This window comes from Microcebus murinus, chromosome 11 (assembly GCF_040939455.1).
Source record: "Microcebus murinus isolate Inina chromosome 11, M.murinus_Inina_mat1.0, whole genome shotgun sequence".
Classification (NCBI taxonomy): Eukaryota; Metazoa; Chordata; class Mammalia; order Primates; family Cheirogaleidae; genus Microcebus; species Microcebus murinus.
This window is the reverse complement of record NC_134114.1, coordinates 82,373,571-82,386,676: the sequence shown is the minus strand read 5'-3', so window position 1 is coordinate 82,386,676 and position 13,106 is coordinate 82,373,571. Positions and strand designations below refer to the sequence as shown.

At 35.2% G+C, this 13,106-nt stretch overlaps 1 protein-coding gene across 1 annotated transcript in view; it reads right to left on the bottom strand.

The window, feature by feature from the left end:
* The window catches only part of MAN2A1 (mannosidase alpha class 2A member 1), a 168,363-nt gene that overhangs the window by 132,216 nt on the left and 23,041 nt on the right, over positions 1–13,106 (bottom strand). Inside the window, exon 3 of the mRNA XM_012790254.2 lies at positions 10,532–10,676. Coding sequence (XP_012645708.2) covers positions 10,532–10,676 — 145 coding nt within the window. The remainder of the gene's footprint in view (positions 1–10,531; positions 10,677–13,106) is intronic.

Genomic DNA, 13,106 nt, shown 5'->3' with positions numbered 1-13,106 from the left:
TTTGCAGAGAATCTCACCTAGCTTTGCCAAAGTACGAACCTGGAGCACTGCCGCTGAGCACTGAGCCAGCACCTACATCTAGATTCCCAGGGAAGAGCCAAGCAAACCCCACCTACCTTTAAATGGGGGTGCCCTCACTCCCTGCTGACCATGTCAACACCCCCAAGTTATTATAAAAAAGCCAAGTGCTCAGAGCCAAGCATGGGATATAATGTAGCACTTGATAAACATTCACTGCTATCATTATTATTATCATCAGTCTTTAATTGCCCTTTCCCCCATCTCTACAATTAAACCGGATAAAGAGGAAACAAAAAAGGTATTCCCAACTCCTAATTTATAAAAGTATACAATTAAAACATTTAAATAAACTGCTGCACATCTTAAAACATATTGGTTACCCAAAATGTTTAGTTTGCATAGAATTCACTCTATGCCCTTATTTATGGGTTGAATAGTGTCATATGTCAGAGTCCTAACCCCTACTGCCTCAGAATATGACTGTGTTTGGAGATAGGGTCTTTAAAAAGGTAATTAAGGCAAAATGAGGTCATGAAGGTGGGCTCTAATCCTGTAGGACTCATGTCCTTCTAAAAAGAGATCAGGACACGGACAAACACACACAGAGGGAAGATCAGTCATCTACAAGCCAAGGAGAGAGGCCCTCAAAAGAAACCAACCCTGCCAACACCTTGATCTTGGACTTCTAGCCTTCAGAACTATGAGAAAATATATTTCTGTTGTTTAAGCCACCCAGTAGGTACGATAGGTGGTACCTGGTTATGGCAGCCCCAGCAAATATACAGAGTCCTAAAACAAATCAGCATAATTACCATCCAAAAACTAAAGATTGCAACGTGGGGAAAAATTTATTTTATCAAGTACCATCATAATATTTAATTTAATATACTGTATCTACTTACATATTGCAAGACGGAGCTGAAATCAAATGTAAACAAGTAAATGTATTTCTGTACCATGCTCTTATTATACATGTGCAACAAGGACCAAGTAAATTACTAATGGCTCTATTAGAATTATCATCTTTAAGATACTACATATATTTTAATACCTTGTACCTAAATTTCAACAAAGGTCAAAACTAATACCTAACTATATATTAACTAAAGAACTCATGAATAAAGAATAGTGGAATGCCTCCAAAATTAATTTAATAAAACTCTAGTAATCTAACATAAAAGGCAAATTAAAAAGGGCTAGTCTTTATGAAGACCGATAAGTAAAAAGTTTCTTTAAAGGACAATTTATTTTCAACAGTTATAATTTGTGATGAAGTAAATAAAGAGAGATAAGTAAAAAGGTTTTTTAAAGTACAATTTATTTTCAACAGTTATAATTTCTGATGAACTAAGACCATTTCAAACACTAGTTTATCATGAGAGTTTTTATAGAGCTGATTAATCCATTTTGCCTTCACTACTTCATTTGCCCTTCAAAAATCATACAGAAAATATGTCAAAGGTATTTACATGAGCCAAAATACAAGCTCACAGATGTCAACTTAAAAGACTCCCATAAAACTCATCTATAATAGATACTAATATCACTACAATATAGCACAATTAATGAAGAATGAACAGAAAGATAGCCTCTTGCAGCTTTCAATATTTAGTAATATAACAGTAAATTAGCTTTTATTGCTCTTATACAATAGAGTAATCAAGTATTCCCTTTTACACTGAATTGGTTCTTTCTTTTTCTAAATTACTGTAAAACCTACAATTGTATATTAACATGAGACCAATCAGAAAAATAGTATAGTATTTTATGAAAAGTTGTGTCAGATGAATTTTTGTGACATAAAACTGTATTCCTGCCTCTAGGTTTAATAATCTTAGGATATTGAGTTGAAAACTGATTTACTTAAGTGGTCAATTCACAGCTTTTTTCTTTCCCTTGAATACACTTGGAAATTGAACCAGGGCTAGAAGAGCATTAGGGATACCTTTCATTTTATTCTTTTTCATACTAACACCACTACCACACATAAAAAAAAGCTAATAGCTATTTTTTTAAAAGTGGGAAAATATTTAAAACAAAGAGTGCATAATTAGAAGTTCTACAAAGCAGGCATAAATTCAAATTGAATGCCACTATTTTATTATTTCAGAAAATTTAAGTTCTAAAATAAAAAACTAATAAATTCAGAAACTCTATTGCCTATTTTCAATGTGCATGAACAATGAAGCACTTAGTAATTGTTCACTGAGAAATCAAATGTTGTGCTCTCAATCATAGCTTAGATATCTGAAGATTCTGTGGAGTTCTAATTCTCTTAAAGAACCTATAGGTAGGCCAGGCGTGCTGGCTCACGCCTGTAATCCTAGCACTCTGGGAGGCAGAGGCAGGCGGATTGCTTGAGGTCAGGAGTTCGAAACCAGTCTGAGCAAGACCCCATCTCTACTAAAAATAGAAAGAAATTAATTGGCCAACTAAAATATATATACAAAAAATTAGCCAGGCTTGGTGGTGCATGCCTGTAGTCCCAGCTACTCGGGAGGCTGAGGCAGGAGGATCGCTTGAGCCCAGGAGTTTGAGGTTGCTGTGAGCTAGGCTGATGCCATGGCACTCACTCTAGCCTGGGCACATGGGCACAAAGTGAGACTCTGTCTCAAAAAAAAAACAAAAACAGAACCTTTAGGTTTATTTGGCTCAAGGGCATACACAGTACCACTCTGAGGACTGTGAAAGGGGGATCTGGCCGTGAACCCTGGACTCTAGAAGGACTCCCCATTCTTCCTCTGACCACATCCCCTTCAAAAGGATAAATCCACAAGACAAAGAACTTGCTCATCCAGAGCCTGCCTTGTTCTTCTGAGTACCAGGGCCCAAAAACCTGTGTCTGAACAGCCCCAAAAGCTGGCCTTTAGAGTATAAATGCAAATTTACCATTTCAACTAGAATGAACCCAAGGGAAAAAAATACTACACTAATAGCTTTAATAAGTTCACTGTCTGTTCTGATAACCTGATAATCTTTGTCCAATATCTTTAAGTTTCTACAATATTTATATTTACATACTGATAGTAAACATTTAAAACATGCAACTTAAGCATTACGCTTTTTCCATTTCAATGTAATACTATTCTCAAATTTTAAAAGTTAACAAGTTTCCTTTTTTTAGTAATTACGTTATTTTCTATCAACAGGTTTCTTCCATCACTTGTTAATCCTTCAATATTCAACTGCAACATCTAGTCTAATACTTAAGGGTGACATACAATCTTAATTGGTATTACTATCACTGAAATATGCTGCTGATTAATTTTAATTCCAACATTTCTATTATAAGTTAAGCTTGTTTTTCCCCCAATACACTACGAAAGAGTTTTAATTAACATCTGGTTTATTCATTCAGACACGTACTAAGCATCTAATAAGGGCAAAGCAATAAAGCAAAGGTAAATTGAAACAGATTCCACAGTGAAAATATGCACAAAATGCCATGGGAATAACGAAGTGGTAAAGTCCTACCAGAAGAACAGAGGAAAGATTCTTAGATTAGTCATGATCTGGGTAGAGGGCAAGGGTGGTAGTTCCAAACAGAGGAAAGGACATATGGAAAAGGCAGGCAGCTGGGCATGGCAGCACTGCAGGGTTCATGACGGGAATGTGTTGAGAAATAAAAACAGAAATAGAAGTGGGGAATAGACCATTGAAAACCTTCTAAACCATTCCTGGTTCTTATGGAAAACTTTAGAAGAAGGACATTAAAGTCTTCTGACCTGTGCTTTCAAAAATATTAATAACTGTAGTAAGAGTGAAAAGGATAGACTAAAAAGGTAAAGCAGAAGCAGAAAAACAGGACATGAGACCACTGCAATAATTCTGCTAACAAATGGTTATGGATTTTGGTGGATATGGACAGAGAGAAATAACAGGCCAAGGAGGCAAAATGTAGAGAACTTAATAACCAAATAAAATTTCCAAGAGAGTAAGAGGAGAGTTGAAGATGAAGTTAAGGCTTGCAAAGATCTAGGAGTATTTGGAAACCTATAAACCTGCTGATTCCTCCAAATGCTTCTGAACTCAGGTTTCCCAAATAATCTAAAACCTTTTTCTTTTTTTTTTTTTTCAGTGTCATCTAATAGTTTTCTAAGCACATCAGCTTTACTTTCATTAAGTCGTCTGAGAGAGCACTTTTTGGATCCCTGTAAGATGCTGTCACTGGAAATTTTACCCCACACCACAAGAGCCTATCTGCATTACCATTAGGCATGGGTTTTGTCTGTCCTGCAGCTGCAGTGTATGTATAATGTCCCCTTACTATATTGCCTTTCTCGGTGCCTTTTAAAAGACCTGCATACCTTGATATCTGATACCTGCAATTGTGAGATCAACCTCCAAAATAATTTCAGAATCTGTACTAAAGTTTTCCCCCTCCCTTGTTAAGAATCCCATCTATGAGCATCTACTAACACTGACCGAGGATACTTCAGGTCTAATAAGTCTTCCCCAAAGAGAGCTTGCGTTGCCTGAAATAATAAAAAAGTTGTCTATAATAGCAGAGTCACTGCTAGAAGTAAAAGAAAAAGTGACTTCCTTTGATCGGTTACTCTTAGGATACAAGAGGGCACTACTTAGTCTTACAGTCAGACAAAAAACTGGGCAAATTACCAAAGTTTCTAGAAGAAGCCACTTTAAAAGCTGGAAAATACTGCTTCTGAATCACTTTCTAATTGTAAAAAATGTATCAATAAGGAAAACCACTCACCATCTCATGTACTAATGTAGTATTTAAGGACAGAGACATCCATTTCAATAAGGATAGACCAGAAAAATCAGAAGGAAAAAAGGGATAGAAAATGGTTCAGTGAGGTATCCATTTTTGCAAGACAGTTAAAACCTTTTTTATGATTAATAATACTAAAGTAGATGACATTTGGCTTGGAAACACTTAAGAGACTTTCTTCCTAAATGTTCTGCCTGTGGTTTCAGAAGAGTTACCCATAAAAGGCAATATTATATTAAATTCGGTTCCAAGTCCTAGTTCTGGAACCAGACTGCTTGGGTTCAAACCCAACCCTGCCATGGACAGATTACTTATCCTCTCTTCTGCCTCTTTTCTTATCTATGAAATCAGGGTAATAATAGGACTCTGTCATAAAGTTGATGAGAATAGTAACGGATTCAATACATGTAAAATGCCTAGACCAGTGCATGGAACATAGTAAACTCCTAGGTTTAGTAATAATTTATATTACTAGGGCATTGGTGAGCTCTGAAGCACTCAGGCTTGAAAGACAAAGGTAACTGAAATGAGGGGAATCAGATGATGTTTAATGATCATCTACCTTTCTCAGCAGCTAGCTACTGAACTTGTGCTCCTCAAGGAATAAAGTTTAATGAAAGCCCAAATCATCCATATTTGCTTCCTCTAAAAAGGGATCTCGATACACAAATTCTAGAGATCTCTTAAAAACAGAATTCTAAGGAGCCGTATAAATATTTAATTCTTAAATGCTATCATTTTCTTAACAATTAATGTAGTCAGATAAAATACAAGAGGCCAAGTTATATATGAATTTCAGATAAAGAACAAATAAATGCTAAGTATGTCCCATGTGATATTTTGGACATATATACACACACATTAAAAAACTACTCATTGTTCATCAAAAATTCAAATTTAACTGAGTATCCTATATTTTTATTTGCTATCTGACAACCCTATTCATAATCCAAAGTCAAGATAAATGTGCTAAATTGGCTAATGCCCATAAAACAGGAAGAAAAGAAATACAATCATTTGCATAAAATATCTTAAGAAGCGGTATGGTAAATGGAAAGAACATGGATTGTAGAATCAGACAAATCTGAGCTTCAGTTTACCAGTCTCTGAGAATTTATAATTGGCTGACTTTGAACAAATTACCACATCCTACCACTTAGCCTCACTGGCCTCACCTGTTAAATGGGGCTAGTTTATCACCTTTCAGGGTTACAGAAAGGATTATACAAAGTAAAAAGTAACACTAACACAGACCTGGCACTCCTGTGATGCAGGACAGGCAACAAACACTAGCTCTCAGTTCTTCTCATACTATTTTAGCTCCAGAAAACTCAAATTTCCCATCACAGTAGTCAAAACCAAAGAATCCACTTTACCCTGCAGTAGTTAAACCAAAGAAATTACTCGCCAAACCGTGTCCACATACAAACCTCTCTCCCTACTGACCCTCTCATTCTAATCAGTAGGTTCCTGTAGCAACCAGACTTCTAAGTTGCTACCACTTTTCATCTATAGACTTTAGCCAACTATGGCTAACCTAAACTGTTTTTAAATTTTAACTATACCTGATAACATTTGAACAGAAATGTTTAAAGGTAATATTACACTGTGATTTCCTCATATGCTTTTTACAAACTTTTTTTAGAATAAGGATACATGATTGTCATATAATACTAAATGCAAAAATCTGTTTTCTTAGTTTTACCAAAAAAAAAAAAAAAGCCAAAAGTCATAATCACTCATTGAGTCAATAAAAAAATTCTGCAAAAGATCTGCAAATGCACAAAAGAAAATTATTTTCCAGTGTAACTCCTGGGCCTAGGTCTTCCTGCTATTTTAGAGTCATACCACATGGGGGATTATTTTCTAATGTTCATTTCACAAATTGCTTAACTAACAATATGCTGTTCAACCTTTCATTTAGTATACCTTATCTTCTCTCTACACACTGTGATTTCTTTGAAGGAAAATTAACTAAATATTTCAGCAGTTTAACTAGTGGAAAGCAAAGAATTAAGATTATAGATACAAAGGTGCTGTAATTGTGTTTTAATCAGCTTATTAAATACAACATGAACATGTATCAATCAACTAACATTTAATTTCATGGTCTATGATTCAAAACTTTTCAAAAACATAACAGTACAAAGTTATCTGCATTTACTGAACAATTCCTTTCCAATTCTGTTTTAACTTGTGTAAACCACTTAAATATTTTATGACAATTGTTACATGTTCTGATAGATTGGAAGAAGATATAATTAGGAATTTTATTAAGATACAAACATTTCTGAAATTTACCTTTTCTTAAGGGATATTACCAACTCAGTCCAAAAAGAAAAATATCTACATATGAAAAACCACAGCAACATAAATTCTAGAAGTTAGGGAACTAAATATGAGAATCTTTTAAAAATCTATTTCAAATATTTCTATTTCCAACAGACAAAAACCCACTGATGAAACAAACTACTGAGCTAAAGCTTGTTTTAAATTGTTGCTGCAGAAAACGCAAACAAATCTTTATAAATCTCATTTAGCGAGTAAATTGCCTAATTGCACATTCATTTGGGAGTGTTATACAAAGATTTCCCATTACAGAGTCACATTTTAACTTAGAATGTATGTGCACATACTTTTCTCTTTTTCCCCTATTGAAAGAGTGGCTTTTCATGATTCTGAATGATTCGGTTTTTCACAGAGCAATTTAGTTTACCAATACTCTTTTTCAAAGGAACAGTGAAAGTTATTAAGAAAAGTCAGTGGATTCTTCTCTCTAGCGCTTTGCTTGATAGCAAAAATTGCTATCGTTTTAAAATGTCTGTTTCTGACCATTATTTTTTCCTCTAGTGCAAAAGGGCCTGAGAGTGATAGTCATCAACATCTTTTACTAAGACAAAAAAAGATTCGACTCTGGTTGCTAGCACACCAGCAGACAAATTCACAGTCTGCAGTCAGGCAGTCATTAGGGATGTCTACTCACAAAACAACACTCTACCTACCAGAGGAACCCTAATGCAAACAAACAAACAAAAAGATCTAAAAGGCAGGGGCAATCCCTGCCCTCAAAGAACTTATTACTGTCTGCTGTTAGCATATAAAATTGCAAAGTGTTCCTTAAGTTATTTTTAAGGAATAGAAATAAGTAGCCACCAGGGAAGAAGGCAGTTAAAGAAAAGAGCATGCCAAAGAATAAGTCAAAATGTTTCATCCTAGCCTGGACAGTCATATTCATTAGTTCACTAACTTATTTAACAGAACTGTAATGACACACTATCTATCATGTGGCAGTTACAGATCTGTAAATATTTACCTCTGTGCATACGTGCAAGCATGGGAGGTGTGTACAGTATGTGCACATGGAAGAGGGGCTTGGAGACAGGTCACAGAAGACCTTACCTATTTAGCGATTATTATATGCCAAGTGTTGGGCTAAGCAATGAGGGGAGAGTTTAATAAGAGACATATGTTCTCTGCCGCTCTAAGTTATTCCAATAGGAAATCCAGGCAAACTGTCAGGGAAATATTCTGGTGTCCTTTACTACCTGTGTAATTTTGGCAAGTTGGTAACACCTTCATCGTGAAGAGTGGCATTAACCTCAAGGGTTACTGTAAGCATTAGATGTTTATAAAACATTTGGCACCCTGCCTGGCAAACCATACATTTTACTATTGTAAGTAAGTCCCCATGTTATAGAAATAACAAGAGATGAGATTGGTGGGAATTAAAAATGGCAGAAAAGGGGAAAGGAGAATAAAGGTCTTAAAAACAACATCAACAAGGGAGAAGAAGTGGGCTTCATATGAGGAGAACTTGCAAGATATTTGGAGTATATTTATAAATATACTTGAAGAACTTGAAGCATATTTATAAACCTTTGAGGAAGATTATATAATGGAATCACATCACACACCCAATGAAGTGGCGAGAATTAAACGATGCATGATTGGCAGAGAAAGAGGACAGGACGATTTAAATACTATACCATTTCACTCAATAATTGAATACTCCAGAGTGAATATGAGATTTCCAGGGGAAAAAACCCTGCAGTCCCACAGGCCGTCTCTGATCCCACATGTTGAAAGCACCTCAACTCAACGAGTGTGAGTCTAGCAATCAAAGATATGTGTTTTCCATACACATCCCCTAAATGCAAATGTACTAATTAATCTGGTACTCAAGTGAATAAATAGAAAAAGAAATCTGGATTAGAGGTAATTTTCATCACCTTTTAAATTTACTTTATAACCAACCCCTGCTTAAGATGCTGCTCCACCTATATGATCTCCATTTTACAGACACACATGTGAACGTGTCCAAGAACACGAAGGCAGCACACAGCAGAGCCAAGATACTGGCCTCTTTCTGCCCCACTCCAAATCCAGGAAGTCTTTTTCATGATACCCAGCCATCCCTAAGTTTGGATTTGAAAAGTACAGGATGAGATTAAGAAGGAAGATGTGATCTAAAATACAGATAAGGAAAACTTAGACTATCAGGTATTTGTAGGAAAAGATAGAGACATTAAGGCCAAAGATAGGGAAACCAAGTCAAAACTGATGTATGGCAAATGTTCATCAGAAATTTCCAGAACAATATTGATTTCATATATTTCATATCTCTGTGCATACTTGATATTTAATTATTCTGGAAATCCAAACATTTCAATATTCAAGCACTATCTTCCAGACTACTCATACCCAAAAGCAGCACACACATGCAAAACACATATGGCTAAATCATGTGTCCATACCTAAAGTAACATGTTCTATTCTCTTAGAAATACAAAGAAACAAATACCTGCCAATAAACTAGTGGGAAGGAATAATAAGTAAAAGATAAATGAATGGTGGGAGCAAAAGAAAAAACCATCAAAGTATTAGGCGGATTAGTGTCTCTAATAGTAATAGTGAAATTGAGATACTGAGAAAAGTAACTAACAGGAGGGTAATTAAGTCCTTCAAAAGAAGTCTTTGAAATACATATGCCCCCCAAAATGCTGCAACTGAATTCACTGGGCATTTACTCTGTGCCTGTATACTCACACTAACAAACAAGCACATCAAATCATATGTCTCATTATAATTATAGCAATTTCCCCTTACCTTGCAAGGGAAAAAAAACCTTCTGACCACAATAAATAAAAGCCATCATGTGAAAAAACAATAATATCAATAGTAATGATTATGACAGCAGCTACTTTTGTGCCATGCACGATTCCTTTGCATTTCAACCTGTCAAATAGATACTATTATCCTGATTCTCCCAGGGAAAAAAAACTTAGAAGGATTGAGTAACTTGCCTAAAGTTATCTAACTAACAAGTATAAATAGAGAGGGCCAGGACTCACATCCATGTCTGACACCCTGAACACCAAGGTTCTTAAACCTTTATGTGGCTTCTCCATTTTAGAGATTCAAACTTTTCTATTAGCATTCTGCCTTTTTAAAAGTAGAGTGTACAGACATAAAACGATTCTCCCATGAAATATTTTACAAGTAACTAAAACAAACAATCAGTATCTTAAAAGTGTACAAAAGCTAAGCCCTTCTTGTGTTTATTATTATTTCATACTGTACAAATATTATGCTTGAATGACACATAAATTGATAAAATGAGAACAATAAAATATAATGACACATAAAAGGAATATGTTACTGTTAAAAAAGAACAATGCCTTAAAAATTTGAGAAGTCGGCTCTACCAAATTCTGATTAAAAGACTCTGGGCCTAAAGGAGCTTCATAACCTGTAGTTTTTTTGAAATGCAAATTTTACCTGGGTCATTATGGGAATGAGGCACCACAAAGATCTGAAGGGGTTCAGTGTCCCATTCATTAGTTTCATACTCAATGTCAAATCCTTGCTTCCAAACTCCACCATCTGGATTGTCAAAAGAAAGTAGACTGTAAACATCCAACATCTAAAAATACAAAAGAAAAAAAATTAAAGTGTAACCATTAATTTAAGGTTAATGTTGGTAAATATTTGCTCAAAATTAGTCACTGCTATACTCTGCATATATACTTTATAAAATTATTCTGTATATACTAATTGAAGCATTTAGGGCAGAAAACATTTAATCACCATTCAAAGTCTTGAAATGCTACTTGTGCTATATAACTATCCTGATACATAATCTCCTCCCCCATCTGCTTCTAATGAAAGATAATTTCATTCAACTCCTTCTTCCCCTACTTTATTCCCAACACAATTTAACAAAAATAGAATCAACAAACAAAATTCTGATAAAATTTGATGATGACCAAATATTTCAGCATTTTCAAATATGGTACTGAAAATGACTTTTTACTTTATTGGGGTTGTGTCTATTTTATAATCAATCTTATATATTTTTTAAATCTATACCTGAATGAAAATGCTTCTGTAGCTATTCTTTCATGTAACTTGTTATATTTACCTTTTCTAGTCTGAAAATGAAACAATAGGGTTAACTATTGGCATAATCATTTAAAAATAGAGAGAATATTATAAATTAGGATCTAGCTTTCAAGTATCTACATGTATTCTAGCTTTCCAATGCAGTATGCCTTCTAGCTAATAATCTATTTGAAGACAAAGTAAAAAAAAAAAAACTAAAACTTTACTTTTATTTTTCAGTCTCTGTAACACTAAAAGTGACAAAGAACCTTCACTTTGTATAACTTAAATTATATTAAGATTTATTAGGCTGCAAAAATTACATTCTAATTAATATATAAATGGGTTACAAAAAATGTTTAAATACTGAACAAATTACATAAAAGTCAATACAAAGTATTTTAAGACAGTAACATAAATATCTCATTATGGAATTTATGACTTTAATAAATAAAATAAAACCCTCCCAAGAATGAGCCAACAAATCTTTGGAAACCAGCTGGGCAGGAGGATGTGTTAGCAGCCTCTGCTATTCCTTCTGGTTCTTTCTTTGGCTCGGCAGCTCTCCCAAGACCCTCCTGCCTCACTCTGCCTGCCTTCCATGGTTGCTCTGAACTCCCTTCTATTTAGCCCAGACTTAGACCACAAAATAAAAATAAAAATGGTTTTTTGCTGTCGCCTTAGCATGGATGTCAAGGCTAGGTACTTAAGAAGTACTCAATAAAAACCTAAATAAAGCCAAGCCTCATAGAAACAGCTCTCCCTACAAAGTACAGTATTCTGATCCTATGAGAATCTGGCCACACACTAGCTGATGGGGTTGCAGGTGCAAGACCTGGCCTACTCCACTGTTCTCAGCTTCCAGCTTGGCCTGTGAGCCATGGCCTCAAAATTATATCACATTCTCTGCCCTTAGGAGTTAGTGGAAAATGCCTACTCTAAAGCAAGGCCAGAAGCCAACTAATTTTGTCCAGCTTTAAAATATTCACCCCTTAGGATCTTCCCACCAAGATCCAGTTTCTGGTCTAAGGCACAAATTTAAACACAGCCCTCCCCTAATTTACAGAGCCAAGATGAGTTGTTTTGCTCTGAGTTTAAGAAAAGCAAAAGTCTTTTCTGATCCTGGTTTTCAACTCCATTACCCTCTAGAACAGTAAACTGTCCAAGAGAAATATAACACAAGCCAAGTGTGCAATTTTAATTTTCTAGTAAAACAAAGTAGGGGAAATTAATTTTAATGATGTTTTATCTAACCCAATATATACAAAATATCATCTCAACATATAATCAATGTAAAAATGAATTAAGAATTTTTGCATACTAAGTCTGAAACACTTTGTGTGCATATGACACTGAGAGCACATCTCAAGCCAAATTATTCACATTTCAAGTGCTCAGGAGCCACACGTGGGCAGTAGCTACAATAATTTCCTTACCCCTTGCAAAAAACGACAATTACCCAAAATAAAAAGACAAAAAAACCCCAAAACAACAGAACAAAAAAACTAACTCTACATTTTATGAAACCTTTAATGTATAACAGGTATAAATAGCAGAGTTTTTCTTGTATTCTCCAAAGGAAGGTAAAAAAAAAAATCTCTCCAGCAAAATTTAAACCTCTAAAAGGTTTTCAACTACTACAGAAAAGAAGACCTGAAATGTATATAAAAAGGCTGTACCGGCCAAGTACAATGGCTCACGTCTGTAATCCTAGAACTCTAGGAGGCTGAGGCAGGAGGACCGCTTGAGGTCAGGAGTTCAAGATCAGCCTGAGCAAGAGCAAGACCTGTCTCTACCAAAAAATAGAAAAAATTAGCCAGGCATAGTCTCAGCTCCTTGGGAAGCTGAGGCAGGAGGATCACTTGAGCCCAGGAGTTTGAGGTTGCAGTGAGCTATATGATGAGGCCACAGTACTCCAGCCAGGGTGACAGAGCAAGACTCTGTCTCAAAAAAAAAAAAAAAGAAGAAGAAG